Here is a 13,174-nt window from a genome sequence, read left to right as displayed (position 1 = left end):
ATCAATATATAGTGGTGGGATTATTTTAGGAAATACACACCCATTCATACTTAACAAATGGAATTTAGCTCCCTACATGCATATGTAAATAATCAAGATGTATGCAGAAGATGTTGTGTTCAAATTTCAAAAGTCTATATCTATTATGAAAATGATTTCCAAATTGAAAGACCGAATTGATTTGCGTCCTGACCTGTATATATATGCATGTACCAGCCAAGGCCCCACATTTTTGCAACATTTGAAATTATTTTGTCCTTCGATTCAGTTCCGCGAACCAGTTGGGGATGTCAAACCCATTGCACGCCCCTATCCTATTGGAAAAATGATGCATTTACAAAGAAATTGAAATTAAGAAAAATTACGAATTTATTGTATTTACGAGGGTTGTCCCAAAATAACGTAGACAAGTGGCGTTATTCAGTTTATCGAAGGGGTTCAAGTAATTTGCATTCAGATTATATTTTGAAATTAAATATGGTTTAAAATTAAATCAGTGAAATGAAAGCATGTTAGATCACAAATTCGACACCCGGCGCAATGTCAAAAACGAAAATTTAAAATAAACAAAATAAAATAAATTTTACGAGGAAAATACTTTTTAAATGAAAAAAAAAGATAAAAAAAAAAAGGATACATTTATATTTTGTAAATAGTTCTATTACCAAGTTAACTCAGAAAATGTTTTGGCTACAACAAAACTTTTAAATATTTTATAACGCTTTTTGTGACAAGTTGAAGTGTACGTTAACTCGTAATAAATGACGACTTTAGCGTTTAAGGGGTGTATGAATAAGACTGATGATCATATCACCTAATTACTTGCTCAAGACATCACTGTATCTGCCTTCATTAAGTTATATTTAATGACTTAATTATTACATTGACTTAAATTTACCCAATAGGTAGGATTTTTCTTCATGGATGGGGAGATGTTGGGTTTGTTTAAGTCTATCTCAAGTTACTATGCGAATATACTGTATATATCTGTAAGTAAGTGTTTGGATCAGTTTCACATGGGAGGGGGGTGGGGTAATCTCCCCTCCCCTTTCGGCAGATTAGCCCTAGATTAGATAAAGTAAATTAAAAGACGGACTGGCTTCCCAGCATTGAGAATAGTAGGCCTGATACAATCTTTCTTTCTTCTTCTTTATTTTTTATGGGGATAATCCTCTATTCTTCAACGTTCGTCAAATGATTTTATTCTATTCTATAAATAAGCATTAAAAAGGATTCAATAAATTATGCCCATTCTCTTTTTTTTATTTAAACATATATCTGAATCAATAGCAGCCATGCAGTGAGTTTGTGAATATCATTTCTCGTGGAGCTACATGTACAGCAACAGCAACATTTCAGGTATCACACCGGTAATCGGCCAATATATACTTCAGAATTATTTTTTTTCCTTGACTGCATTTTTTACATTTTCCTTTACTCAGTTTTAAAACTTTTTGTACCACTGAGTAGGATATTTCATGTATTTTGTTAGGTGATGATCTTTTTTCACAGGGACTACTTCTTTCAGGGCACATGCAGCAGCTTCCTGGGGAGTGTGCAGTCTGTTTACATACAAATGGAAAACACGTGGTTTTGAGGGTAGACCTGTTTGGAGCTAGATATTTTGAGAAAATGCAGTATCGCTTGCCCTTTTTATGGTGTTAGCTGATGAGATAGGTAACAAATAACATTTCCTCCGAATATTTTGTCATGAGGAATACAAACTGATTTTTAAGAATGTTTCCCCTCTATAGTGCTATATAGTGAAAACAATTACCTGTGTGATACCTTGAATTCAGTGTGTGTGAATGTGAGCAAGAAATTATATGAGCATCAGAAAGAGATAGAAAATTTTATTATACTAAAGAATTTAAACTCATTTTCCAAATTATTAAATAAAGGTTTAAGGATAAATAAGAAAGATGAATACCCCCCCCCCTCCCCCTCCCCCAACATACACACATCTTTTCCGGGAATAGTTTGACTTATCTGACAATTCATGATTTAGGTGATATTTAACAGCCAATCAAATCCATGTTTACAAAGCTTGTGCGAAATTGAATGTTGTTTACAAAACATGGTGGCACACAGCAGCGGCTCACGAAACTCTGAATTAATGGAATAATCCTGTGTATTGATTGCATTCTTAATTCTGATAATTTTTATTCGATACTCATCAGGTAAATGCAACTGAACTTTGTGTTTCTAGAAATTATGGTTTATTTTATACAGAAGGGGGAATTTAACGAAGCACTGCAGCGTGTTAAAACATGTTCACAACAGTGGTTCACCAATACTTTATTGTCTCTCAAAAATGAAAAGAATTTGAATGGTTAAATTTTTTAAAATAAAAGTGCACATTTTATAAAAAAAAAGTACATTCTCCTGCCAGGATCCATACTTTATACAGCTCTATGCATGGAGTATTCAGCAGTGTACACATCTGTACACAAATTATAGTCTGTTCACAGGGGCTCGTCACGAAGTGTTTTCAACCTTTTATATATACCACCTCTATACTATAAAATACACTTTATAGTATAGAGGTGGTATATAAAAAAGGTTGAAAAAACTTCGTGACGAGCCCCTGTGGTCTGTTATGCCTATAGTCTGTCCCAAGATATTTATGCAGCACATTTGGACGATTTTTGATAAAAATATACATAACTGTAAAAGAAGTGCAATTGAATTTGATGAAAGGGATATATCTTCATTGACACATCATTATTCACACGAAAAACCAAAAGAACGAAAACAGATTTCTTACGGAGATTTATAATCGGGAATGTTTACATCTTTTCTCCATTCAAAAGTCACTCGAAATACCTTGCACAATTTTTCATTGTCATCATCTGGGCTTGCTGTATTAAATACAAAATCCTCGTAGACTTCACAATTTTTAGTTATGTGTTGAAACCTGGTAAGCTGACGGGCGTTTTATCTTTGAAATTTTTCATACTTTTGAATGAACATCGCTTGAACCCTGAGCCAGGTGTTTACAAACATCAAATTATTATGCAAAAATGTGAATAAGGATATCTTGGGACAGAGTATAGTTGGGAGAACAGAAATTTTTAAAAAGAATTTTATTCGAGTTTACTTTTTTAAAGTGATAGTGCATTGTTTCATTGATTAATCTTGGGTCTACCATCAAGTATTGGCATATGTAATGATTTATACATTAATGGTGAAGTTTATTTGTTCAACTGTTTTCAGATTTTTACACTCTATTAATTGACTATTTTGAAAATTATTTTGAAGACAAGTGGTCATTACTCATCATTTACATTTATGATGTTCTTAATCTCTGGTGATTTTTGGCAGACCCAGTAGTAACATGTCATCAGTGGATGAAGACAGTGTTCCGGAACTTCCTCCAGATTCCCCGGGAAGCTCCGTTTCCAGTAGATTGATGGTAGGTTTCCAAATAATCACAGCATACTGCCCAATACATTGTGGGAATTTCAAATGAGATGGTTTTATGCTACTATAAAAATAGCTTCGTGCTACCTGAAGTGAATTGTTTCAAATGAATTTCATGGTTATATTATGATGGTTTGCTAGCTACATTTCATGTAAATGCATTTTGTTTGAACAAATTTGAGAAAGATTTAAATGAAATGCAACTGTACCTATAAGATTTAAAAATCTCAGAGGTCTGAAAATTCATTTGTAAGATTCATGTATTTTTGAATTGCTTATAATCACTTTTTATCAGTGATTTGAACTTGACATTCTAAATTTTAACAAGAATTGTATTAATTGCATTATTTTAACAGCACTTATCCTGTTAAATTGAATTAATTGTCTGGAAACTGTTATGTTCATAATTATAAAATATGAAATGCTGACAGATCTGAAAACTGACAGTTTGATGCTTTGTTGCTCCCTGCATGTTTTGATTTAAATTTGTTCCTACTTCTGACATCAGGAGGAATATGAGGAACTGCTCAAGCACGCAGTGGTCATCCCGAACTATGACCCCAAACGAATCCCACACACAATGACGGAGGTCAGAGGGTCGTTTCCACAGGCAACGAGAGAGAAGCTTGTACAGATTCATAGAGAAGAAGGTATTGTTTCATGAGACCTCTTCCTTCCCTTGCACCTATTAAGATAGCTCGCGGGTTTACATGCTTGTGAGAAAACCTACCTTGAAAATTTGTCCGCGTGATCCATCGGTTTCAGAGTCTTATTTCTAAAATTTATTTGAGATTCGTCTGCGCGGTAATAATGTTACCATGTTTTAAATACAGTGTCATTAATAAAATCAAGCAACGCCATTTCAATCGTAAAATGCACATCAGAGTCGAGAAACGCATTACAAAACTATGCTCCAAACTTTTAAACGATTCAGACGAAATTAATTATACTCAACACAATAACAGAGGAGATAATTTAAAATCAATTCATAACAAATAATCAGTATGTGTTCTCAGCCAATTTTTGGCAAAACAACTTTTAAGATTTAAAAGATTTCTCAAAACCTTATATTTTCATTACGACGTTAGCCCGACGTCATTATTTCCTTACGTCTGCGAACCCAAAAATTGAAATGCATTTATTGACAAGACTAGCTGATTAACATATTTTAGAACATGTAAATACTAATTATACATTATTGTAAATGTTATCAAATGCACAAATGCAATAAATGTAAGGCTGTAAAGATACAGAAAATTGCTATTTTTGTTTTTATGAAACTCTGAGTCAATCAATGCAAAAAATTTCCAGGCAACTACTGACATAAAAGTTTGTAATCGTATACAATAATACAAACGAATTTCAATAATTTGATCGGTAGTTAAAATTACGGAAGTTATAATTGTAAAAAAAAAAATAGCAAAGTTAATGCATACGGTTCAATTAATTTACTTGTCTATTTTAAAACATGATTTTAAATGGAGGAGTTCCAACGCACACTCATACTTTATAGAACAAAATGTGACAATGTATGTGACATCTTTAAATTTTCAGCACTTGATCATAATAAATGTTTGTATAAACAGTAATAAACTGCATTTAAGCTTTTTGAAATATTTCCCTTTATACTTCTAAATATCTAATTTGTCATTTTAAAAAAAAAATGTAGCCTATGAGTTTACTATGACGGTCAACTCTTTACGTCGAATCCTACTGTGATGTCAGCAAACCCGCGAGCTACGTTAAAAATATTGTAAATTCTTTATTTTACTGGTTTTAGTACATGTACTTTATTCCACTATTTCTCTTTTTTTTTGTTTCTGGGGCATTTTGCAATTTGCTTTTTTTTAACCTGAAGATTAAAAAATAAGTACCGGTATCGCTTTTTAAAAAAAGCAATGAATTTTTAACAAAAGCAGCAGCATTTGACACAGTAGACAAAATATTAAGATGCCTAGTAACCTAATCATAACATTGAATTATTTGTTAAGCCATGTTGACTTAATATCGTTCAGAACAAAATGTTCACTGTTTTTTCTCTAATCACAGAATCAGAAGATGATGCAGACACAACACCGGTGGTTGTCAAGGTAACCAGGGAAGCACAACTTCCTGACTTTGGTCAAAGTCCGATCGGTTCCCAGCATTCCGAGCAGTCAGATCAAGAGACGCCGCGTAATGCCATGTCTGCTGGTAAGGCCAAAAAAGTAAATGTGTCAGTTCTCAGGCACCGCCATGTCAGGCAAAATGCTGCTGCATTGATTAACTGTTTTGCAATTTTGAATTGGAGAATTACTAAATTTTCAATCAGAACTTAAAATATGAAAACTGAGTTATTCCCATTTGCAAATCTTGCAAAAAAAAATGAAGTACCTGCCTGTTGCATTTTTATTATTTTGAAACAACATGTTTGATTTTTTATTCCAAATAATTATATTGCAGAAAGTTTGATGAAGTAGATGACTTCTGAATAATTAAAACTTTCTTTTTAAAAAATATAAAAACACCAATGTACCATCAAGAGCATATTGTTAGTGGAAACTCTTATTGAAAATAAAATAAAATCAGAGACGAAGGAATAAAAATCTTTTTAAAGAGAGAGATATATTGTAACGTAGGCAATCACTGGTATGCATGTTAATGAACTAATGATATACAGTCAATACATGTCCGACCTGTTTGAATTGTTGTATTTAATGAACTTGATAATATACATTTCGTGTGTAATATGTATATAATACAAAGATATAAAGTGTATCTGGGAATATGTAATGTTTTAATACTTTTCATTCATTTACCCATTTTTTCAAAGAAATAGTACTCCCTTCCATGAAACACATACTAGTTGATCAGAATCAAAATGGCAAAAGAGACTGATTATTTATTAGTAAATACTTGTTTAATTTTCAGATGAAGAGCAGCACAGAGTCCCGCCTCCTCTCTTTCAAACAAAGAACACCAGCCAATCAGAGAACCAGGAGCAAGGTCAAAGGTCATTCCATAGCGAAGGTCAAAGGTCGTTTAGGAGCGAGGGTCAAAGGTCGTTCCAGAGAGAGCAGAACACAATAGAGACAGAATACATGTCGTCCATTGACCCAGACGTCACAAAGATGGAGGGACTGCTGGACCAATGGACTGTAGATCTGAAAAGAAATGTTTTGGTAAATTATGTACAATGTACTGTTTTTCTAACATGTGACAATTGTTCTTGCTTATGTTTTTTTTCTGTGGATCGAGGTAGTGTCAGAAAACTTAGATGAAAATATGCATCAGTGTACATTGCTTTTTGATGCAAAAGAACTCCGTAGGAGGATAACTCTTTTCTCTGGGGCCATGGAATTTAGGCAACCTCACTTTTGATCTCAGTTGCACTGTTAAGCTATTCATTCAATATGATCAAATGAGATCAAAATCGAAATCGAAATCGAATGGGCCGAGAGTCAAACTATGGAATGAAAGAACAAGGTACACTTAGGATATAATTATGAAAATCATAAGAAATAAAACAGCAGCTAAAAATCGCAAAAAACAGTAATAAAGTGGTCGTTAATTAAGTATATATTTTAACCTTTGTTACAAGGGAGGAGGGAAGATTTATCATAAATCTATTTACGATGAACATCATGTTTGACATTTGAAAGGAAAATTTATATTAATTCAATGTTTTCATATTTATTCAATCTTTCCAATTCTTTTGAATTTATTTCTTTTTTGTAGGCGGAGTTTAGTCAGGCCAAGATTCGTATTGTGGAGAGGAGTAAACAGACACTAATCAGGGAGCAAGAATGGCAAGTACCTCGCGGCTTCAGATCAGGCCCCGGTGCCATAAAACTTAGACAAGCTCACTTTTGATCTCAGTCTCACTTTTCCACTATATAATCCTTTGTAAAAATAAGACTAAGATCAAAAGTGAGCCCATCTAAGTTTTATGACCACAGATGTTGTAGATTGTGTTGCTATTTCAAAAAGTGGAGTAATCGAAGTTTTCCAACTTTAAGTTGAAATAGGAAAATCAACATTTTCTCCTTTAAAATCTTGCAATGAACATAAAATAACTCACTTCACACTAAATATTGAATTCTTGGACTGAGAAACTAAATCTTTTTTTTTCCAATTCAGAAATATAGGATATTAGATGGCATGAGATGTATGATTTTTGTCCCAAGTGTCCCAAGTGCATACCTGTTAACCCTCCCGCATTGCGCGGGAGACTCCCGCAAAACGACCTAAAAATATATTATCTTCCACATCCAACCTATCTCCCGCGCGGGAGACAAATTTCTTCATTATAGACATTACAACAGAGATCATTTTTAAATGATACTGGAGAAATACATGTTCAAATTGTTTTGTGAATTAAAAATCTATCCTATATATAAAGCAAAAAATAATTTTACTGAATATTATTTTCTGGTATTTTCTTAACTGGGTTTCATTGCAAATTCAAAATAGGCAAAATAAATTTTCTGTGTTTACCCTAGATGTCAGCATGCAGTGATGGTTCAATACTGAACAATAGAAAGACTTAATATAAAAAGTGGCACTATTGACTTCTTGCATTGTACCATGCAAACAAAATAATAGTTTTCTGAACTTGTACAGCAACACAAGTTGTAATTGCACACTGGTAGTCATAGAAATAATAAAATTTAAAATGATTGCAAATGCATTAATTACAATGGTAAAATAAGGTATATTTTTAATATATATTTGCATTTCACGTCGCAAAATCTCCCCCTTAGCCAAGTTGGTAAGGGGGAGATTCTCCCATATAGCAGCTTTGAAAGGTTAACAGGTATGCAAGTGTTTTCTCTCCCCAGTCTTTCACAAATGGATAGAAAACACTAGACGGGGGTAGATGAAAATCATTCATAGTAATCTTGAGGAAATCTCCTATATCACATACCCTGCCACTATATAAATTTCGATGATTGATTTTACAGTCAAGCTTATTTATCTTGAATGCCATAGGCATATAAAATGGATATATAGAATTAAATTTGATATTCCAACCATTTTAGATATTTGGGTTTTTTGGCAGCCCAGTCCTGTTTGACTGTATTTTTCTTCTGTTTACTTCCATAAATGTTACGAGCGTCTTTCCTTGTCTTTATGCAGTTCTGCATCAGAACGCGCGAACCTTCAGAATGAGATAGAGAGAATGAAGGAACTGATGCACACGTACGAGACGTCGATTCAGCGCAAAGACCAGGTGATATCCAACCTGACGCAGGCGCTCAGTAAACAAAAGGACAAACAGGACGCCATGAAAACGTTCTCCGAGTGGAAGGTCCAACATGTAGACCTCAAAAGGGAGGTAAGTCTGTATTAAAAAACACTGCTGGGGCTGTATTAAGACGGCTCGATGGTTGTGTCCAATTGTAGACTGTTTTGATCTCCTTTAATTAAAAGGAGAGTTCTAAATAGGAATATAGGAAAATCACCAAACTTAAAAGTTATAATATGTAGATTTGTTCTTTAATAAATGATACATTATAGCTAAAGACATTATATTTGAAAATTAAGGAGGATTTAATTTGTAGACCACACTGCCTCCTTAAAGGATCTGTGTAAAAAATAAAAGCTTGAATAAACTGGTCTTTAATGCTCAAGAAGTAAAAATATCTTTACTCTTTGTAAATATGAATAAAATGGTGGATTAAATATTGCTCTCTCACTATATTGACCAGAAAAGGCTTTATATGAAGCTAAATATTCAAGTATTTTTTAACTCTTTCTAGTTCTTTAATAAATGATTATTATTGATCAATAGAAAGAATGGGGGATAACTCTGTAAAATACTCCCAATAAGACAATGGTGAAACCATAGATATTTAACTCAAACGGGGAAATGATAAGAATTGATTGAATTTTTAAATAGTGAGAACTTTTAATTAGTAAATATGAATATAATAAAAGAATTTGACATTTTTAAACTAACATATCATGATCCTAATTTAAGCCTGTACATCAATTTTTCATGTAGAAATTTGCCGAAAAGCTTGCGAGTCGCTACCATGAGAGGCGGCTTCAACAGAAGGTGTGGGAGGCGTGGCATTCGGTCATCGAAAATAAATGGCGGTCCCGCGTAGAGAAGGCGTGTCAGGCCAAGGCACAGGAAGTCTGTTTACAGCTGACAAACGACTACGAGGCAAAAGTGGCAGCGGTAAGCGAGATACAAACGATAAGATTTAAGGCCAAGGGGGCTGGATAGTTGTTGCCATTTCTAGACTATTCAACCTCCTCTAAGGCCACACCAATATGATTTCTTGTTTTATAGGACTCAGCATGCATGTATTAAAATAAAACTATACAAATAATATTATAATTAATTTCTCGCATCCAGGAAATTCTGCGCTGTTTTCTGTTCAATTTCCGCTTTATTTTTTTGCATTTTAAATAGTTTTAAACTATAAATCAGAAACAAGTAAACTGAATCAGAAACTGAGTTAAGGTGGCCGATTAAATAATAAAGATATCAATTTTTGTAGCCAGAATTTTTAGGCGGTAAATAAATAAATCTGTGCGGATGGTTGTTTTTTTTCTATTGTGTTTCTTTATGTAAACTACGGAAGAAAAAGTTGTCAGAGAAATTTTTTTTCCAAAGGTACAATTATTATTAATCAATTTTTAAAAGCCTTAGGGATGATATTTTGAATATGACATACTTTCATTTTCATTGATATCTCTAAGCCCCTTATCACCTTTAAAATACTAATTGTAAATTTAAGATTGATGATGAAATTTTGAAGAAAAGGTAGATAATATTTTAATTGCATTGTACTTCTATCCACATTGATATCTCAATGTGTCCCATGCCAAGTTCAAGTTTCTTGAGTGATTTTCTATAAACAGCAAATAAATTTTGAATACGATGTTGAATGTTATTTCAAAAAGTTGTCTGATAAATTGATATCTCAAGGCATTCTATACCACTTTGTAAGAGAAAGGTTAATTGAAGTTTTTCTCTTTTGCTCTTTAGTTGAGTGAGGAACTGAGTGCAGCCCGCGAGGAGATATGTGATCTACACAAACAGCGAGACCAATATGAGGAGGCCATGAAGAAAGCGTTCATGCGCGGCGTGTGTGCACTCAACCTTGAGGCCATGACCATATTCAACAAGGACGACCAGAAAGGTATTTTTTTCTTAGACCAGCTTTAAAAATATGGCTGCACACCCCATCTTTTATACTGTTAGCCAACTTTTATTCATTACAACTTTAATTTACTGTAAATTCCTTAAGGATTAATATCTGCGTAAAATCGTGAGAATTTTAAATTCTCGCTTTTAATTTTCGGACATATGTAAATTACATGAAACTGTGATAAAATTTCAGCTTTTGCAATTTTATGTTCTCCCGATTTGATGTAAAAACTGTGAAATTGCGAAATTAAGTACTCGCGTAAAGTAAGGAATCTAAAGTACCCGAGATAAACTTGTTTGCGGAGACGACTGTAATTTTCTTGCTTAAGATGTGGGTTATCTTGGAAATAAAAAATCACTAGCATTTAAGGACTGTTTCTGGATATGCTCCAGAAATCTTTTGAAATACCAAATGAGGAATGTACACAGTGATCACACTTTCTATTCATTAAACTGAAAAAATCATCGTCAACATCATTTTTCAAAAAAAAATTTTTATTTCGCATCTGCAGAAAACAGGCCCTCTGGAGACCTCTCTGACAATTTGGAGAGCAGTTTGCCGGACAAAGACTTCAGCGCCCCAAAAACCATCCCCCAGGAGGCAGTGTTTACCTCAAGACCTGAGCATGAGGCCCATGCCCCCAAGGTCATTACAAGTCAAGGATCAAGGTCATCCACACTTTCTAGTATGGCCCAGTCCAAGGCAAACATGGTGAGTGCACAAGTACTTATTCTTAAATTTTTGAAAATCTGCAAACCTTGATGATTTATTAAGGACCTTCCTTCATATCTTGTAATCTTGTATACAAGAGCCTGTACATAGTAAAAAAAAATCTTTTCCTTTATGTTCAAATTAGAGTTCTATTATGTATAATTTCTTCTCATTTTCAGGCGGCTTCAAGGGTAACAAGTTCTCAGAAAGGGAAACTGATTCCAGCCAAAGTGACCAGCAAGATTGACAGCCACCGACCCAGTTCTGCCACGGTGGGTGGAGTCAGAACTCCTCGCCCTGCCTCCTCAGGGGGGTCACGACCCGGTGACCTTGGGGTCAATGGTGTGGCTCCGCCCATGAGTTCTGTTATTGTAGAGAGACATCAACCTGTTTCTAAGGTATCAGCCTTGCGTAGAACATGGTACATAGGCCCTTGTTTCTGTAATAAAAGTTTGTCCTAGCCATGTTTGGATGCTGCTAATGCAGGTAGAGGTAAATAGAAGCAAGCATGCCATATAATGATTATGTAGGTCAATCCTTGTATAAGAAAAAAGTCAGCCATTAAATGCAATACATGTAATAATTGCAATTAACAGCAGGGGACACTTCACGTAATTGAGAGTTAGACACCTTTTGATGTATTTATTATTATATTACAAGGTAAATCTTTATGTTGCATGTGATATAAGAATAAAATCGAACGAGTTTTGTAAATCCAAAAAAAATCCATAGCTTCATCATAAATTATATTCCCTATTTGGAATTTGAATAAAAGTCTTTGATTTTAGATATATGATATAAACAACATCACGCTGTTGTTAACTCATGAAAATCCTAATCCGTGGGGGGGGGGGGGGGGGATTCAAAAGTCTGTGAAGTAACTGATGGGTCGATATTTTGTGTGTAGAACATGATTTATCTTCACATATAAACTTTTTAAAGATAAAATATATTCTTTATTACAATAAATGTGTTTGGAAAGGCATTCCTCAGGCTTAACATCCTCATAATTAGACAAATCAGAAGGTTCAAAAGTTTTGATTTCTGTATTAAACCAAATAAAAATTTAAATATGAACAAAATGTTTGCCAATTTTATAATAAAAAGTCATTTTAATACTTAAAAAAAAGAAAAGTTAATTTTGAAAAAATACATTTTAAATTATTGCAGTGAATCTACACGGTGTATTTATTGCAGGAAACAATCGGAAAAGCCACCGCAGTGAAGTACCCCAGCAAAAAGAGCACCACCCTAGCAGATTATTCACAAGGGGGTGTGTCCCACAGAAAGATTGCTGGACAGACGTCATCAGGCCCCGCCCACTTACAAACTGTAAAAGTAGTGGACTAAGCTTACGTTGTGTTATTCATAACTAAATATATACACAAATATTTTATGCACTTAAATTATTTCTAGACTAGAATGATTCATTGTTATCAGTTTCAAATGGAAATTAAATTATTTTTTTGATTTTTTTCCCCACATGACATTTTTACACACATCTATGAAAGGATTTTTTAAAAATAAAACAAGGCATATGTAGAATTTTTAACATATTACGAATTTCACTGTAAAAGGTGATATTTGATTATCTTTAGAAGAAAATATGTCTAAATGTTTATTATTGGTTGTACATAAATGAATTACTCTTTTACTGGTATTGATTTTTTTTTGGCTAAAATATACATAAAGTTAACTTGGGGCAGTTTACGCTTTATAAACAGCGAAGCGGTTTATAAAAAAGCGTAAACTGTTCCAAGTTATGATATACTCGTATAACATAGGTAGAAATTAAATTTATTCCTTATAATTTAATTTTCTACTATTTAAATTAGACAATAAGGCTCATTAATTAGTTAAAATATGTAAATTTGTTTCACACGCGCGTCTTATTG

At 33.5% G+C, this 13,174-nt stretch overlaps 1 protein-coding gene across 1 annotated transcript; it reads left to right on the top strand.

The window, feature by feature from the left end:
• Positions 1–2,045: 2,045 nt before the first annotated feature.
• On the top strand, positions 2,046–12,931 carry LOC105319905 (centrosomal protein POC5). Its single transcript, XM_066084732.1, has 12 exons — positions 2,046–2,180; positions 3,325–3,415; positions 3,932–4,073; positions 5,473–5,616; positions 6,334–6,584; positions 7,141–7,211; positions 8,542–8,740; positions 9,410–9,589; positions 10,406–10,559; positions 11,080–11,279; positions 11,459–11,677; positions 12,477–12,931. Exons 2-12 carry the CDS (start codon positions 3,338–3,340, stop codon positions 12,627–12,629), a joined length of 1,791 nt encoding a protein of 596 aa, XP_065940804.1. The 5' UTR covers positions 2,046–2,180; positions 3,325–3,337; the 3' UTR covers positions 12,630–12,931.
• Positions 12,932–13,174: the final 243 nt, after the last annotated feature.

This window comes from Magallana gigas, chromosome 1 (assembly GCF_963853765.1).
Source record: "Magallana gigas chromosome 1, xbMagGiga1.1, whole genome shotgun sequence".
Classification (NCBI taxonomy): Eukaryota; Metazoa; Mollusca; class Bivalvia; order Ostreida; family Ostreidae; genus Magallana; species Magallana gigas.
Note: the sequence above shows the minus strand (reverse complement) of the source record. Positions and strands in the feature narration are given on the sequence as shown.

What these genes read in the sequence shown, in the direction of transcription:
- LOC105319905 (XM_066084732.1), top strand. Translation starts at nt 3,338, where the DNA reads ATGTCATCAGTGGATGAAGACAGTGTTCCGGAACTTCCTCCAGATTCC. An exon ending in CCGTTTCCAGTAGATTGATG is followed by an intron (nt 3,416 to 3,931) that starts GTAGGTTTCCAA and finishes TTCTGACATCAG; the next exon opens with GAGGAATATGAGGAACTGCT. An exon ending in CTAATCAGGGAGCAAGAATG is followed by an intron (nt 7,212 to 8,541) that starts GCAAGTACCTCG and finishes GTCTTTATGCAG; the next exon opens with TTCTGCATCAGAACGCGCGA.